This window comes from Vombatus ursinus, unplaced genomic scaffold (assembly GCF_900497805.2).
Source record: "Vombatus ursinus unplaced genomic scaffold, bare-nosed wombat genome assembly UNPS02014818.1, whole genome shotgun sequence".
Taxonomy (NCBI): Eukaryota; Metazoa; Chordata; class Mammalia; order Diprotodontia; family Vombatidae; genus Vombatus; species Vombatus ursinus.
The window spans coordinates 19,131,709-19,145,511 of NW_020954596.1; the positions used below are offsets into that span (position 1 = coordinate 19,131,709).

At 42.0% G+C, this 13,803-nt stretch overlaps 1 protein-coding gene across 1 annotated transcript in view; it reads right to left on the reverse strand.

Annotated features, from left to right (window-relative positions):
• Positions 1–13,803, reverse strand: part of WDR1 (WD repeat domain 1) — a 57,264-nt gene that overhangs the window by 41,055 nt on the left and 2,406 nt on the right. Inside the window, exon 3 of the mRNA XM_027836140.1 lies at positions 3,979–4,069. Within this exon, the coding sequence (XP_027691941.1) occupies positions 3,979–4,069 (91 nt within the window). The remainder of the gene's footprint in view (positions 1–3,978; positions 4,070–13,803) is intronic.

Genomic DNA, 13,803 nt, shown 5'->3' on the forward strand with positions numbered 1-13,803 from the left:
TCACAGAGTATGCAGAGGGAATAAGGTGTGAAAAGACTGGAAAGGTAGCAAGGATTCAGGCTATGAAGGGCTTAAAAAGGCTTTTTTAATTGATCTGATGCTGAAGTAGTATGAAAGCACTAGATTCTACTGAATAGGGGAAATTACCAGATCCTAAGATGTCCGAGGTTCCTCCCAGCTCTAACACTCTTCACCCTAAGGTTCCTCCCTTGAGCACTGAAATCCTTCTCTCTTCCAAATGACCGTAAACCAAGAACAACTTCCACAATTCAAATTTAGATTCTCAAGTAGGTTCTTTTGTGAGGAAGAAAAAGTGGAAAGGCATACATACCATAGCCAGTGTTTTACACTGGTCCCTTGTCTAAGTAAAGGCTGCATTTTCAACCTAACAGATTGCAGAGTAAGAGAAGTGAGACTCGAAGGCTTCTCTCCCCTCTCCCTGCCAGAATCCTGTCAACAAGTATTGACTACCAATAGTCCTATCTTCACAAATTAGCATGGTGATTGGCAACCGAGGAGAGAGAGTATGTGGATTTGAGACTCCCTTTTTTCCCATACCATTAATGAAAGCTACATCGTAGGTGGCAGTGAAAGCACCTAAGATAGCCCTTTTCTCAGTGGGAATTCAAGCTCCCACCAATGTATGCCTTAGGTCTACACTAGGCTCTGAAGAAAACATTTTTTGTTTCTTCAATTGCTTCAAGTCAAGATGTGTGATGACACTAGCTCTGTGGACCTGACTTCACTGCCAGGGAAGCATTCCCGGAAGAGGATCTCCCAAGAGGATAGCACGCGAGGAAGAGGCCTGGGAGTTGGGGTGATGGGATCTTAGAAGAGTAACCTCTCTCAGGCACATCCAAATGCCTCGTTTACCTGAATTCTGGCCAGTCAGGTTTAAGCTTTGGATCAAGAGGAAAAAAAAAAATGGGGGCAGCTAGGTGGTACACAGGATAGAGCACTGGCCTTGGAGTCAGGATGACCAGAGTTCAATTCTGACCTCAGACACTGACTAGCTGTGTGACCCCAGGCAAGCCACTAACTTGCTTTGTTTGAGGTTCTAAGAAGCCAGGTCAGGTCTGGCCACCATACTTGCAAGGCATTGATCAAACTCACATCAACAGTTGGCCTGACCTCTAATAATAAGGTTCAAAGATTTAGATCTGGAAGGGAACTTGAGATCTAATCTGACTACTTATATATCTGTATACACACATATGTATATATACATACATATATACACCTGTGTGTACATTATGAAAACTAAGGTATTTTAATTCCCTGATTATGCTAAGTCAAAGAACTCAGTAGTAGCTCATTCAGGTCCCTTATAGGGCCCCAACCTCAGCTGCTCATCATTGACTCCTTGCCTCCCACTAAATTATACTGGGATGACTGACTAAGGCCTCAAAGGCCCCCAGCCCCAAGGAAAAATATATATACAATTAGGTGAAATACATGTGTAAAGAGTTGGTTTGCCAGAAGGATAGTACATCCTACCTTGCCCTATGTATTAGGAAAATTGAGAGGCTCTGAAAAGATCGTGCTATATATGCAGTATATACTGCATATATATATGCATTATATATTACGAAAATTAAGAGGCTCTGAAAAGATCATGCTATATATGCAGTCTAGGCTATATATGCAGTATACATTTATTAAAAATGTGACAAATATAAAGAACTCAGTGAGTCATAAAGTGAAAAGCATTACCTTTGGAAACAAAAGACATATATTCAAATTCTACCTCTGATACTTATTACTGTGTGACCTTGGGCAAGTCCTTAACCCCCTGGGCCTCAGTATCTTTATCTGTAAAACGAAAAATGTTTCACTACATGGCATCTTTGGTCATGTCCAGCTATATAGATCTATGAGTCACTTTGGGCTTCTTGGCATTTTTATGGGTAAAGAGAAATTAACACATCACCACATAAAATGCCTAGAAGCCCAAATCAGACACTGATGAGTAGGGGAATACACAGCCTCAGAAGACTTATGATCACCAGCACCCACAAAGTAGACTTTGTATTATATGTTGGCATTTGACTACATAGGCCTGGGAGGTATGATTCCTAGAGAGCTGAGATGGCAGAAAGTGCCAAAGGCAGCAATGATTTACCCTTACATCAGGATGTAAAAATGCATCTTTGGAAGTACCACTGGAAAAAAAAAAAAGTGTAATCAAAAACACACAAGTACATGCATGGTGATAGTACCAGGCTTAGGGCAGGAAAGCCCATTGTCTTCCCACTGGTCAGACCTCAAAGATGAGGATTCATCACCCGCTCACCTTGGCAACATTTTGGCATCTTACTCACCCATCATCCAGGTATTACAAACTAAGAGTTTTTGTTGCATTCAAACACACACACCATGCCAAAGCTTAGTCAAATTCCCTGTGCCTATCTGTTCTGACCCTCAGGAAGAAGTGGTGAATAATGAAGCCTTATGGAATACAGAGAACAAGAAACAGTCAAAAGGGGCCAGAAAAAAAAGCCTAGAGTCCAAATGGTCTCTTCTATTCCCCATGGAGTCAGCTGCCAAAGATATATCTAACACCTCCTTGGAAGACCAGCTCCAAAGGCAACCTACTTTGTCAATGTTGCACCTTCTCTGTCTCTGTCTCCCTCACCACTATGAGATCTGAACAAGGCACTATTTATAGACTACTGGCCCTTTTGGAGCTGTACTAATCTCCGGAGCAACATTTAATCATTACCTTTTAAGATCTAAAACTCATTTCACACTAAAAGGAATTGCCATATAGAAATGTAAGTACACTCTGTGTACTGGAAAGCACATATATCTTTCCCTACTCCCCCGACCATTCAGGAGAGAGGATAGTTACAATTTATTTAAATTTACTCTCCATTGTAGTATCTCTTGAAACTGCTTTTCCTATTGATTATGTTGTCTTCTTTGAAGGTCGTAGACTTCTAGCCTGAGTTTCTAACATCTCAGTTTCTAACATTGCCTGCTCCCACCTATGCAAGAGTTGTTGCCCTTTTGTGGGTCCTGGACCCCTTTTGGCAGTCCAGCAAAACATATGGGCTCCTTCTCCAAATAAAGTTTTTAAATGCAAATAAAACATACAGGATTCCAAAGGAAACTAACTGTGTTATAATTATTCAGATTTTAAAAACAAAACTAAAAGAAATTTCATGGGACCCCAGGATAAGAATCCCTACTGTAATGGATCTTTTGGGGATGGTCCCACTTACCCCCTGATTGGCTCACCAGTATCAGCAGGGACCCCAGGATTTGGATTTACTGCTGTGGATGCAGAAGAGCTATGGAAGGAGTTACACGATATATAAATAACACTTTTTTATGAGGTGTTACTGCTTCAGGACATATAGCCAAGCTTAAATACCATGCATTGAGTACAAGGGCAAGGGTTTGGGGGGGTGGGGAATCTGAAAATAACAAGCACTTGGGAGAAGTCACAGGAACCAATCCAAATTCATAGCAAAGGCTGAACTACACAAACAGAATTAGCTTGTTTTAAAAGGCCCCTTTCTCCACATCTTTGCCTGGGAGGCAACAACAGTCTAAAAAGGGGGTGAAAAAGGCACTGTGACACCAAACTAGGAGTTACTAAAAATAAAAACCAAGCCTTATGGGTCAGGAAACTAGTTCAACTATTTCACAAGAGCCACACCCACAAAGGATAGCCGACACCATTGAAAAAGCTAGCTTTCATCTGTGGAAGGCATTCTAGTGGGTGCCTGTGATCGGAAACCAATGAAAGGTGGCAACCAGATGGCTGGGCATCCACTGAATAAGCTTTAATTCTGGTGTCTTTTCAGCTTTTCTCAACCTGCCAATTTTATCCAAACCAAAGCTAATTAGACTGGTTCTCCCACCCCTCCAATTTTCCTGGACTGCCCGGTACCCAAAGTCAGCAACTGTTCTTGGAATCTCCACTTAATCCCCAGAGACAATGGACACTCACGCACAAGTGGGATACGCTACCTCCAGACGCGATGTAGAATCCACTAGGTGCATACTTGGCCACCACAACTTGATGGGCGTGTTCTGTATAAATGTCTGCAATCGAGGGATTCTGTAGAACGAGGAGCCAGAGAGGAGGTAGAGTTAGTATAGATACAATGGATAGATGTAAAGCAACTACTCTCCTTTTAAAAGGAAGGGTGCTGTTCGAGGAGTCAGGACACCTGGGTTCAGATCTCAACTGTCATAAATTAGGCTCAATAATAGTGAACAAGCCAATTCTGTTCTCTAGACCTGGATTTCATTTGTAAAACTAAGAGGGTTAGACTAGATTAGTTAAGATCTCTTAGTATTTCTGCTTTTAAATATATCTATTCTTCCAGTTGTAAAACTGTAATTATTCCTTTGCTGTATCTTTTTAAAAAATGAAGAAAAAAAAAGAAATAGTGGAAAAAAAGTCATGATAATTCAGTGACACTCAGTATCTCAATTCCCCTCAGGAACTCTTAACAATGGGCTAAACAGAGTGTAAAAATGCTCAATAAATATGTATAATGCATATTGATGTAAATATGCATAAACATAGTATTTATATATAAATACAATAATTATACTAGACAAATAACATAAGTGATATACAAACCATGTTATAGATTTGCTGAATGTTGATATAAATCAATAAATATAAATATAACACTTAATAGGTAGAAAGATCTATAGGTACAGTTTATAGCTTACCTAAAACCTAGTATAGTGCCCTGTACACTCTATAAATACTTCAAGGCTTCCTCAATGAAATGGAAAAGGAATTATCAGTTACTGTCTACACACATTATGTCCTAACACCAGCATCATCTTCTTGTATTACACCGGCGACATTTTCTCCTTTGAGATAGGACAAGAAAGTCAACTGAACAGGCTGATCAAGGCACAATTTATGAGAGGTGGTAGGAGGGAGGGATTTGTGTTCCCTACCTCACTGTGTGGTTGGTAAAGGTCAAATGAAATCATTTAAGCTATATCAAGCTGCTATGATGTGCCTCTGAGTGCGCTAAATGCTGGGAACCTGAAAGAAAATCTCAGAATACCTGCCCTCAAGGAGACTAAATTTTAAAAAACTTCCCCCCCCATCTTTGAACTCATAGAACCTAGCATACCCCTGGCACAGAAGACATGCTTAATATATGCCTCCTGAATGAACATTCCAAGGGAGATTGCATTTTAAAGGAGGAGACGTATATACACAAGACACATAAAAAGGAATATGTATTAACCAGGGAAGGGAGGCTCACCAAGAAAGACCTTCCACAGCAGGGAGCTGAATCTTGAAGGAAACCAGAGATTCCAAGTGGACGAGGCAAGATCGTATGGGGATAGAGATTGGAGTATCCTGTATGAGGCTGGCCAGTTGTGTGGAGGGGAGTAATGTAGAGTAGACTGAAAAGGGGCCAGGTCGTGAAGGGCTGTTATTTATGCTAGGGATGCTGTGAGAATAGACAGAGCAATCCTGAAAGGCTTAGCCAAGAAAGAAGACTCGCGCCTTTGGGTGCTACTTTGGTGAGGAGGGAAAGGGCATTCCAGGTTGGAGGAATTGGAAAATCAGTGTCTAAAAATGGCTCCTCTGAATGAGCCACACCACTGGCTCCTCATCTACACCCAAGAGGGCTACCAGAAACACCATGGGTCATTCCTAATAAGAGTTTGGCATCAGCATACAATGGATGTGCAGCTCCTGCTTTTATTCTGAACAAAACTGGGTCAGATAGCACATGCTTAGACACTCCCAAATAAACCTAATGACTTACAGCTGAGTCAGTGGGACCCAGCACGGCTGGCTGTCCTGAAAGCAGGCAGCTGAACAGAGTGAATGGAGAGTGGTGGAGTTGGAAGCCAAACCCTCTACAGACACCCTACACTACCCCAACTGGCCTGCTAGCCTCTTCCTCAGCCATGATGCCTCCATCTTTTGCTGGGCACCCCACATCCCTTTTCTCACCTCTGCCTCGATGAACCTCTAGCTTCCTTTAATGTCTGCACCATTACCTCTTCCATTAAAATGTGAGACCCTCCAGGGCAGAGAATGTTTTTTTGGCTTTGTTATCTCCACCAATTAGCAAAGCACCTGGCACACAGCAAATGCTAATAAATGCTTCCTGACTTGATTCCCAGTGTTCCCACCTGCAAGAGCCTTTCCTACCAATTATCTCTCCCCTCCCCCATAACTGCCCTTTCTTCTTACAGAAATTACTTTATATTTATTTCTCAGTGATGCCCACCAAATGTAAGTCACTGGAGGGCAGGAACTGGTTCCTTTTTCATTGTACCCAGACACCCTGAACAATGCTTAGCATACTGTTGGGCCCACAGTTTAAAAAAAAAAAAAAATGAAATGAAGCTCCATGACACCAGGCCAAGTCTCTTAAGACCCTCTAGACCTCAGTTTTTGTCCATCCTGCCTGCCAGGGTTGCTGGGAGGTTCAAACTGGATCATGATAAAGTACTTTGCAGACATAAATGCCCCAGAGGAACACAAGCTGCCATTTTTTGGCTAGCTCCCTAATGCCAAGCTCATTAAGCCAATCTAAGTCCCTACAAATGAGACTACTTCCTATCTCCAGTGTGTCACAGCATGTCAGGTTTGTCACCAAGGAGGCACATAACAATTAGAGTACATTGTGGATAACAGCCTGTTCTCAGCAAAAAGGATCTAATAATACTCTTTTTCATGCTGGGCCCTTTGCTTGTGAAATAGGTCAGAGCACTTGGTAGAAAATATTAAAGATGAAAGAGCTCAAGGAACTGTGAAGTTAATGAAACCACCCAAGAACCAAAAACCCAGTTGGCAAGGGGGGAAGGAGGGTCCCACCAGGACACAAACAGCTGATGACCAAACAAAACCCAGAATTTAAGGACAGAGGCATTTTTCAGGTTACACCCTCCATATTCCCACCCCTAAGCAGATAAGAGTCCAACCCAGGCAAAATGGCAGAACTCCCACCTTCCACATTTGCCATCACCTACCTGGACCTGAAGGGGAAAGAGGGAGGGCGAGCTGTGATTTCATTGGTCCATGCCCCTAGCTCCCTTCACTCAGGCAGATAAGCAACCCAACTATAAAGAGCATAGCCTGGGAGCATTAAGAGGTTGCACACTCGGCTTAAGTGAGTCAGAAGTGACACCTTAACCTCGATCTCCAAGCTCTAAGGCAGGACCCCAATTCTTTAGCAATCTCTCTTGCTGAATTCTAAGACAACCACTGACTTTCCTCTTCAAGCCACACCCTGCCTGCTCATTAATGAATGTGCACTCAAACCCCAAAGGTCTTCACCCTCCAAGTCTCTCCTCTGAAGGCATTCTTCCCCAACAGATGTGTTAACAAAAAAAAAAAAAAAAAAAAAAAAAAAAAAAAAATCAGGAAACTATGAAGTTCAGGGAGCATAAATCTTTACTGGCGAGTGTGGTGTTGAGGAAAAAGCACTCAACTTGGGAGTTTAGAGAGATCTGGGTTAGAATCCCAGATCTGACACTTACTAGCTACATGATGTTTATGCCTCAGTTTTCTCAACTATCAAATGGTAATACATTCAATCCTCAGCTCACAAGGTTGCAACCACATAGGGAGTGGAGAGTCAGGACACTCTGCCTACTCCGATGTCTACATCTTCTACCTCGGATAATGAAAACCAGACACCCTGAATAAGGAACCCAAGTTGAGGGTTTTGAAGGCAGACTGAGAAGAGATTGCTGTAAGAAGGTTCTCTGGGCAGAAATTGGGATGGGATTACTAGCCTAATGCTTCCTACCTAAGTAACCTTGGATAAATCCAAGCTATTAGAATATTATTAGTACAGGTGAAGAAACAGAGTCAATGACTTAGCCAAGGTCACATCAATAATAAGAGCAACAAAGCTTTGATTTGAACTCAGGACCTTTTGTTTCAGATTTATTAGGAACAACTATAATCCAGCAAGTATTTATTAAATTTCCACTATATGCAAAGCCCTGTGGAAACATTCAAAACAAAAATCAGCTTTCATTCTACTGGACTCTCTTTGATTTTATGAAAAAGTGAAAGAAGGGGCAGCTAGGTAATGAAGTGGATAGAGCACCGGCCCTGAAGTCAGAAGGACCCGAGTTCAAATCTGGCCTCAGACCAAACACTTGACACTTATTAGCTGTGTGACCCTGGGCAAGTCACTTAACCCCATGGCCTAGCCAAAAAAAAAAAAAAGTGAAAGATAAAAATCCAAAGAAGCAGGGTGGGAAAGGGGCCTTGGAAGCCATGTAAACCCAGCTCTTTTTATTTCCCAGATAAGGAAACTAGAGCCCAAGGAAAGCAGATGACTAGAACCCAGGTCCTCTGGCTCCAGAAGCCCCTCCCATCCCAACAGATTACCTCTTTTTTTAATTCAACATATTTGTCTATGTAGTTGTCTAGAAGGCCTAGTTTTAGACCCTCTCCCAACCTGACAATTAAAGGCCAAAGGAACATTAGTCCCCATGGCAGCCATGATCTTACTGGGCAAACAGGGGCCAACTAGGCCCCTGATGAACATTTAAAGATCCTTTTCTTCTGAGACTCTCCCACACACCTTTGAAAAGTATGCTATGTTATCCCCTTCCAAAGTTCTAGACTGGCAACCTGGCAATTTGACCAGGAGTCTTCATCTCCCATTAACTAGCCACCTTGCCTTGGGCAAATCATCTCCCTAGGCTCCAGTTTTCTCATCTGTAAAAATCATAAAAACATAAACACCTTGCTTTTGTAAAATGCTGATGCACATAGCTCTTGTGATCCTAACAATCCCATGAGGTAGGAATAACAAAAATTAGGGTTCCCATTTTATGAGTAAGGAAGCTTGAGACTCGGAGCAGAAGACAAACTTGGAAAACTTTTGACTCCAAATGTAGGCTTCTTTCCCTACATTTGTTGAACTGGATGTGCCAGGTGTCTTTCTAGTTCTAATAACTCCATTATTTCTATGACTCCTTTGTACTGGTGCACATAATGTGCGATGTTACTTGGTAACATCTGGCAGTTGTTAACTAGCTCTGGTAGCAAAGAGCTGAGATTCTAAGGTAAACTTGACTAGTCCCCAAAATTTCTATTCAGAATTCTAACTTCAGATGGTCATTTGGCATAATAAAAAGATCTTAGACCACAGAGGTCATCCATCTAATCTAGACTTCTCATTTTACAAATTCAAAAACTGGAGCACAGCGTTTTTGGGATCTACCTAAGGTTACATGGCTAGTAAAAAGCAGAGCTGGAATCTGAATCCAAATCCTTTCCCACACGGGACCATGCTGCTTCTTACTGGCTCTAGCCTGAGAGATGGTAAACTTTAGTCCTATCAGAGGCTCATTATCCATGAGCTCCATGAACTTGGACAGCCTCTGAATTTCAGTAAAATGAGAAGACTGGACCAGATGGGGGGCCCCTTTAGTAGCCTGACAGAGGCTGAGGAACCCTTCTCAGACTAAGGTTTGCTACCTATATTTGTAATTGAAGGAAATGTTAAATCCCAATTAGAGCAGGGGTTGGCTTTTCAGATTCCCTGAAATCTATTGACAGACCCCAGGTTAAAAATCCCTAAAGCAGACGGGATTCCAATGCCAAGTCTAGCTCTAAAAGGTTAAGGACTTGGGAGCAGGGAGGCTGTGGAAGCACTCTGATGCCAGCTCTTCTCTCCGGATCACTCCCCAAAGGGCTGCTTCTTCTATGCAGCCCAGTACCCTGCTCTGGATCCCGAGGTAAAGGGATGCAAGGCCACTCTAGGCTGGGCTCAATAAGGAACCCTCCATGTTGTTGCCAGCTCTCCTTCCCATGCTTTCTCTGGGGAGGACAAGAGCCTCGAAGATAAAATGGCAGCCACCTGTTATCTCTGCTATCAGCTCACATTCCAACCAGAGTTAAAACTCAGAGCTAAAAGGGAGCTTAGATTAGGCAGGCTCACTTTCCTAGACAAGACTTTTTTGACAGAAAGTCTTTTTGAGCTCAGAAAGGCCAATATGTCTAGGCACTAACCAAATGCTGGGAGTCAGGTGGCTTCCACTACACTTAACAACTCACATTTCTATGTGTAGGTAGCATGACATTTGCATGGAATGTTTAGAAAGAAACTAAATTTCTTGCAAGATAACCTCGATTGATATTCTAGCTTTCACTGATTAGCTATGTGACTTCCGTACCTCAGTGTCCTCACCTGCAAAATGGGCGTAATACCCGAATTACCTACCTCACAAGGCTAATGTGGTAATCAGAGATCACACACATCAAAAGTGCTTTTTAAGTCATAAAGGTCTATACTATATCAGTGATATTAACCTTCTTCACGTTCAAAGTACAAGACATGCCATCTCCTGATTCTGGGCATCTTCAGAGATTGTCCCCTATTGCTGTAATTCTCTCCCTCCTGATCTCTGCTTTCTGGCTTCCTTCATGTCCCAGCTGAAATCCTACTTTCTACTGAGAAGCCTTTCCTGATACCTCTTAAGGATGGTGCCCTCTGAGACTGCTTCCCATTTATTCTGCAGGTATCTCCTTAGTACTGGAGACTAGGGGGCAGAGTGGATAGAACCAGAAGACTCATCTTCCCGAGTTCAAATGTGGCCTCAGACACTTACTAGCTGTGTGACCCTGGGTAAGTCACAACCTTGTTTGCCTCAGTTTCCTCACCTGTAAAATGAGAAGGAAATGGCAAACTACTCCAGTATCTTCGCCAAGAAAACCCCAAATAAGCTCAGAGTCAGACATGACTAAAAAACATCTCATTAGTACCTAGTAATTATACGTTACCTCTCCCATCAAGACTGAGCTCCTTGAGGGTGGGAGCTTTTGCAGGCACCAGATGACAATGAAAAAAGCACTAGACCAAAAATGAGAGAGACCCTAGTTCAAATCCTGCCTCAGACTGTTTGACCCTGGAGAAGTTCACTAAATCTGCTGGCTCTGGTTTCCTCAGTTGTAAAATGAGGGTGATAATAGTACCTACCTCCCAGAATTATGAGGGATAAAATAAGTTATTTTATATATTCTGTAAACCTTAAGGAGCTATATGAATGCTCTTTGTAGTGTCTGGCGCTCAGTAAGTTGTTCGATGGCTTTATTGATTGACAAGAAGGCATTTCTTACATTACTGATCCTCAGAACAAACCTCTGTGGTTGATACAGTCCCATTACACAGCCAAAGGAACTGAGATGCAAGATGAAATCAAAATGACCTCAGAATCTCAGGGCTTGTCAATAACAAGCCAATACCAGTAAGCCCAAGGTCATGATCTTTCTATGAGGTGATGCTCTTACCTACCACCCATCTCTGCAGCCTGTCCACAAGCACCCCACCTGGGCCCAGTCCATTCTGGATGCCTACAGCTCTCAAGCTATCCGGCTTTTCCATTGCTTACAAAGTAAGCACTGTTCTCCCATCACAGTTTTGAGTAGGTGGTGAAAATAGTGGGAAGTGCCTGGAGCTCCAACAAGGAGTACTGTGTAAATTCAAAAACTGCCTGTGTGGCAACACCTCACATTTTTAGCTCTAGGTAAGACTTTCCACTGCAGGGGCGTGTCACTGGCTGGCAATGCCAATTCTTAACATACTGCTTTGACTCACCTAGTGAACGAGGATTTGGGTTGATCATTTAAGACAGAATTCAGCCAGTCAGATTAACCTGGGCTTTGGATATACCTTTCCACACAAATTACTGGACAAGCTGCAGAGTTAGCATACTACATCATGGGGATTAGGGGTGAAACGTCACTGATCTGGAAAATCTGCGTAAAAATTTTTGGCTCTCCCTTCATTACAGAAAACAAATCTGAATTGTTATGATATAAAAAATAAAACATTGATATTATACTACACATACATTTTAGGCATCTCAGTTTCTAAACTTTTTCTGTGTTGTCTGCAGCTTCTGCAAAACTCCAAGATGGGGAAAGTTGCAATGTTGAAGGATTAAATCTCTACGAAAGGTTCTATATCAAGCCTACTCTGGTATATAATTATTTAAAATGAAACTCCGTTGATAAAAGCTTTCATAGGATGTTACACCTAGAAAGGACTTTTAGCTCATCTAGTCCCCATGTCTACATTTTACAGGAAAGGACACTGAAGCTTGGATAAAGCTAAAATGATTGTGGCATGGTCAAGAGTGGAGCCCTAACCTTCTCACTAGGATTTCAGCAGGAATTGCTTCCCCTTTCTATCAATCCCACTAAGAATAAGTTCAACTTCCTCACTGGGGCATTCAAGGACCACAATTATCTGGCTTCAATCCAAGTTCCCACCACTCTACAACTTAAGACCTTCAACAAAGGTATATGTATCAAATACTAGGTAACTTGGGAGAGGAGGCACACAGAGGAAGGCCTCCCACAGTAGGGAGTTGAATCTTGAGGGAAACTAGAGCCTCCAGTTGGGGAGATAAAAAGCCTGCACAGGAATGGAGATGAGATGGAGTCTCATTTGAGGAATAGGTAGGCCAATTTGTCTTAGTTTTAATTAGGCTGATTTACTCCTGCACCCTTGAATATACCATGAGAATTCCTACCTCATGAACATTTTCAGACAATTTGTGACCTTTGCCTGGGGGTTGAGGGGAAATATTTCTTTTTCAGGGAACATTGTAAAAATGTGACTTAAAGGACAGAATTGCAGACTTCAGAGTCAGGAAGGCCTGAGTGTGAATAGGGTCTCAGCAACTTTGAACAAAAACAAGCATTTATCAAACATTCTACTATCTGCCTGGCTCTGGGGAGAACACTATCAAGAATTAAAACAGAAAGAATGAAACGACTGCTGCTCTCAAGGAGATTACATTCTAATGGAGGAAGACAAGTATATATTTAAAAAAAACCATACAGAATAAATGTAAAGTAGTTTGGGAGGGAAGGGCTCAAAAAAAAAAAAAAAACACTCAAGGAAGAAAGTGGTACTTTGGCTTCACCTTAGGCTGGGAGGCTCTGCCATGTGTCAAATAGCATCAGCCTTAGATGACTGTTATGAGACTCAGAGAGAATATATCCCAAACCCTTTGAAAACCTTAAGGTCCTAAATGTCAGCTTTTCTTCATCTTCTCATTTATCTAAAGGAGACCTCTCTCTAAGATTCAAAGGAAGTCCCAACTCCTCCATAAATCTAATCAATTAGTTAACACCAGGCTTTACAATTCACCAAACTCAAAACACCAGTGGAGCACAAGGGATGTCCATTGATCATCCCTTGTCCTCCACATATGGCTGGTCCACCTCCTTTTGATAAAGAAAGGAACCAAGACCATGAGGACAAGTGGTTTGCCCAAAGTCACAAGGCTTATTAAGTAGAACTCAGACTCCAAATTTACTTTTCTTTCCATTATATTCACTAAGCTCAGAATACCATCATACTAATGCTCACAATTTAGACCCCGAGTCTAAAGAAAAGTTTTTATATTAAGTTCTGGGTCTTCATTTTAAGGAGGCAGCAAAGAGTAATTAGGAAGATTTCCATCCAAAATATTTTAAGCAAAAAATGATGGTGCTAGGTGGGGTAATTTTCTCAGCTACCTAGACACTCTGAGAAGGCATCACACACCTTGCTGTGATGAGCAAATGCGGTAACAGATAGCAAGATGATTTCAGTCCTGTGAAGTAGGTGGTAATAATCTTGCAAGAATCTTTAATTTTGTCAGTGAGGTTACTCCTCAGATAAATGCTTCCCTGCAATGACTATAATTTGGTATATGGTCTCCAAGAATTGCTGTAGCCAAAAAAAAAAAAAAAAAAAAAAAAAAAATCACCATCTGTGGCTTACCTAGTGATGAGTCTGAATTTAACGGGGGGGGGGGGGGGGGGGGCCCCAAAAA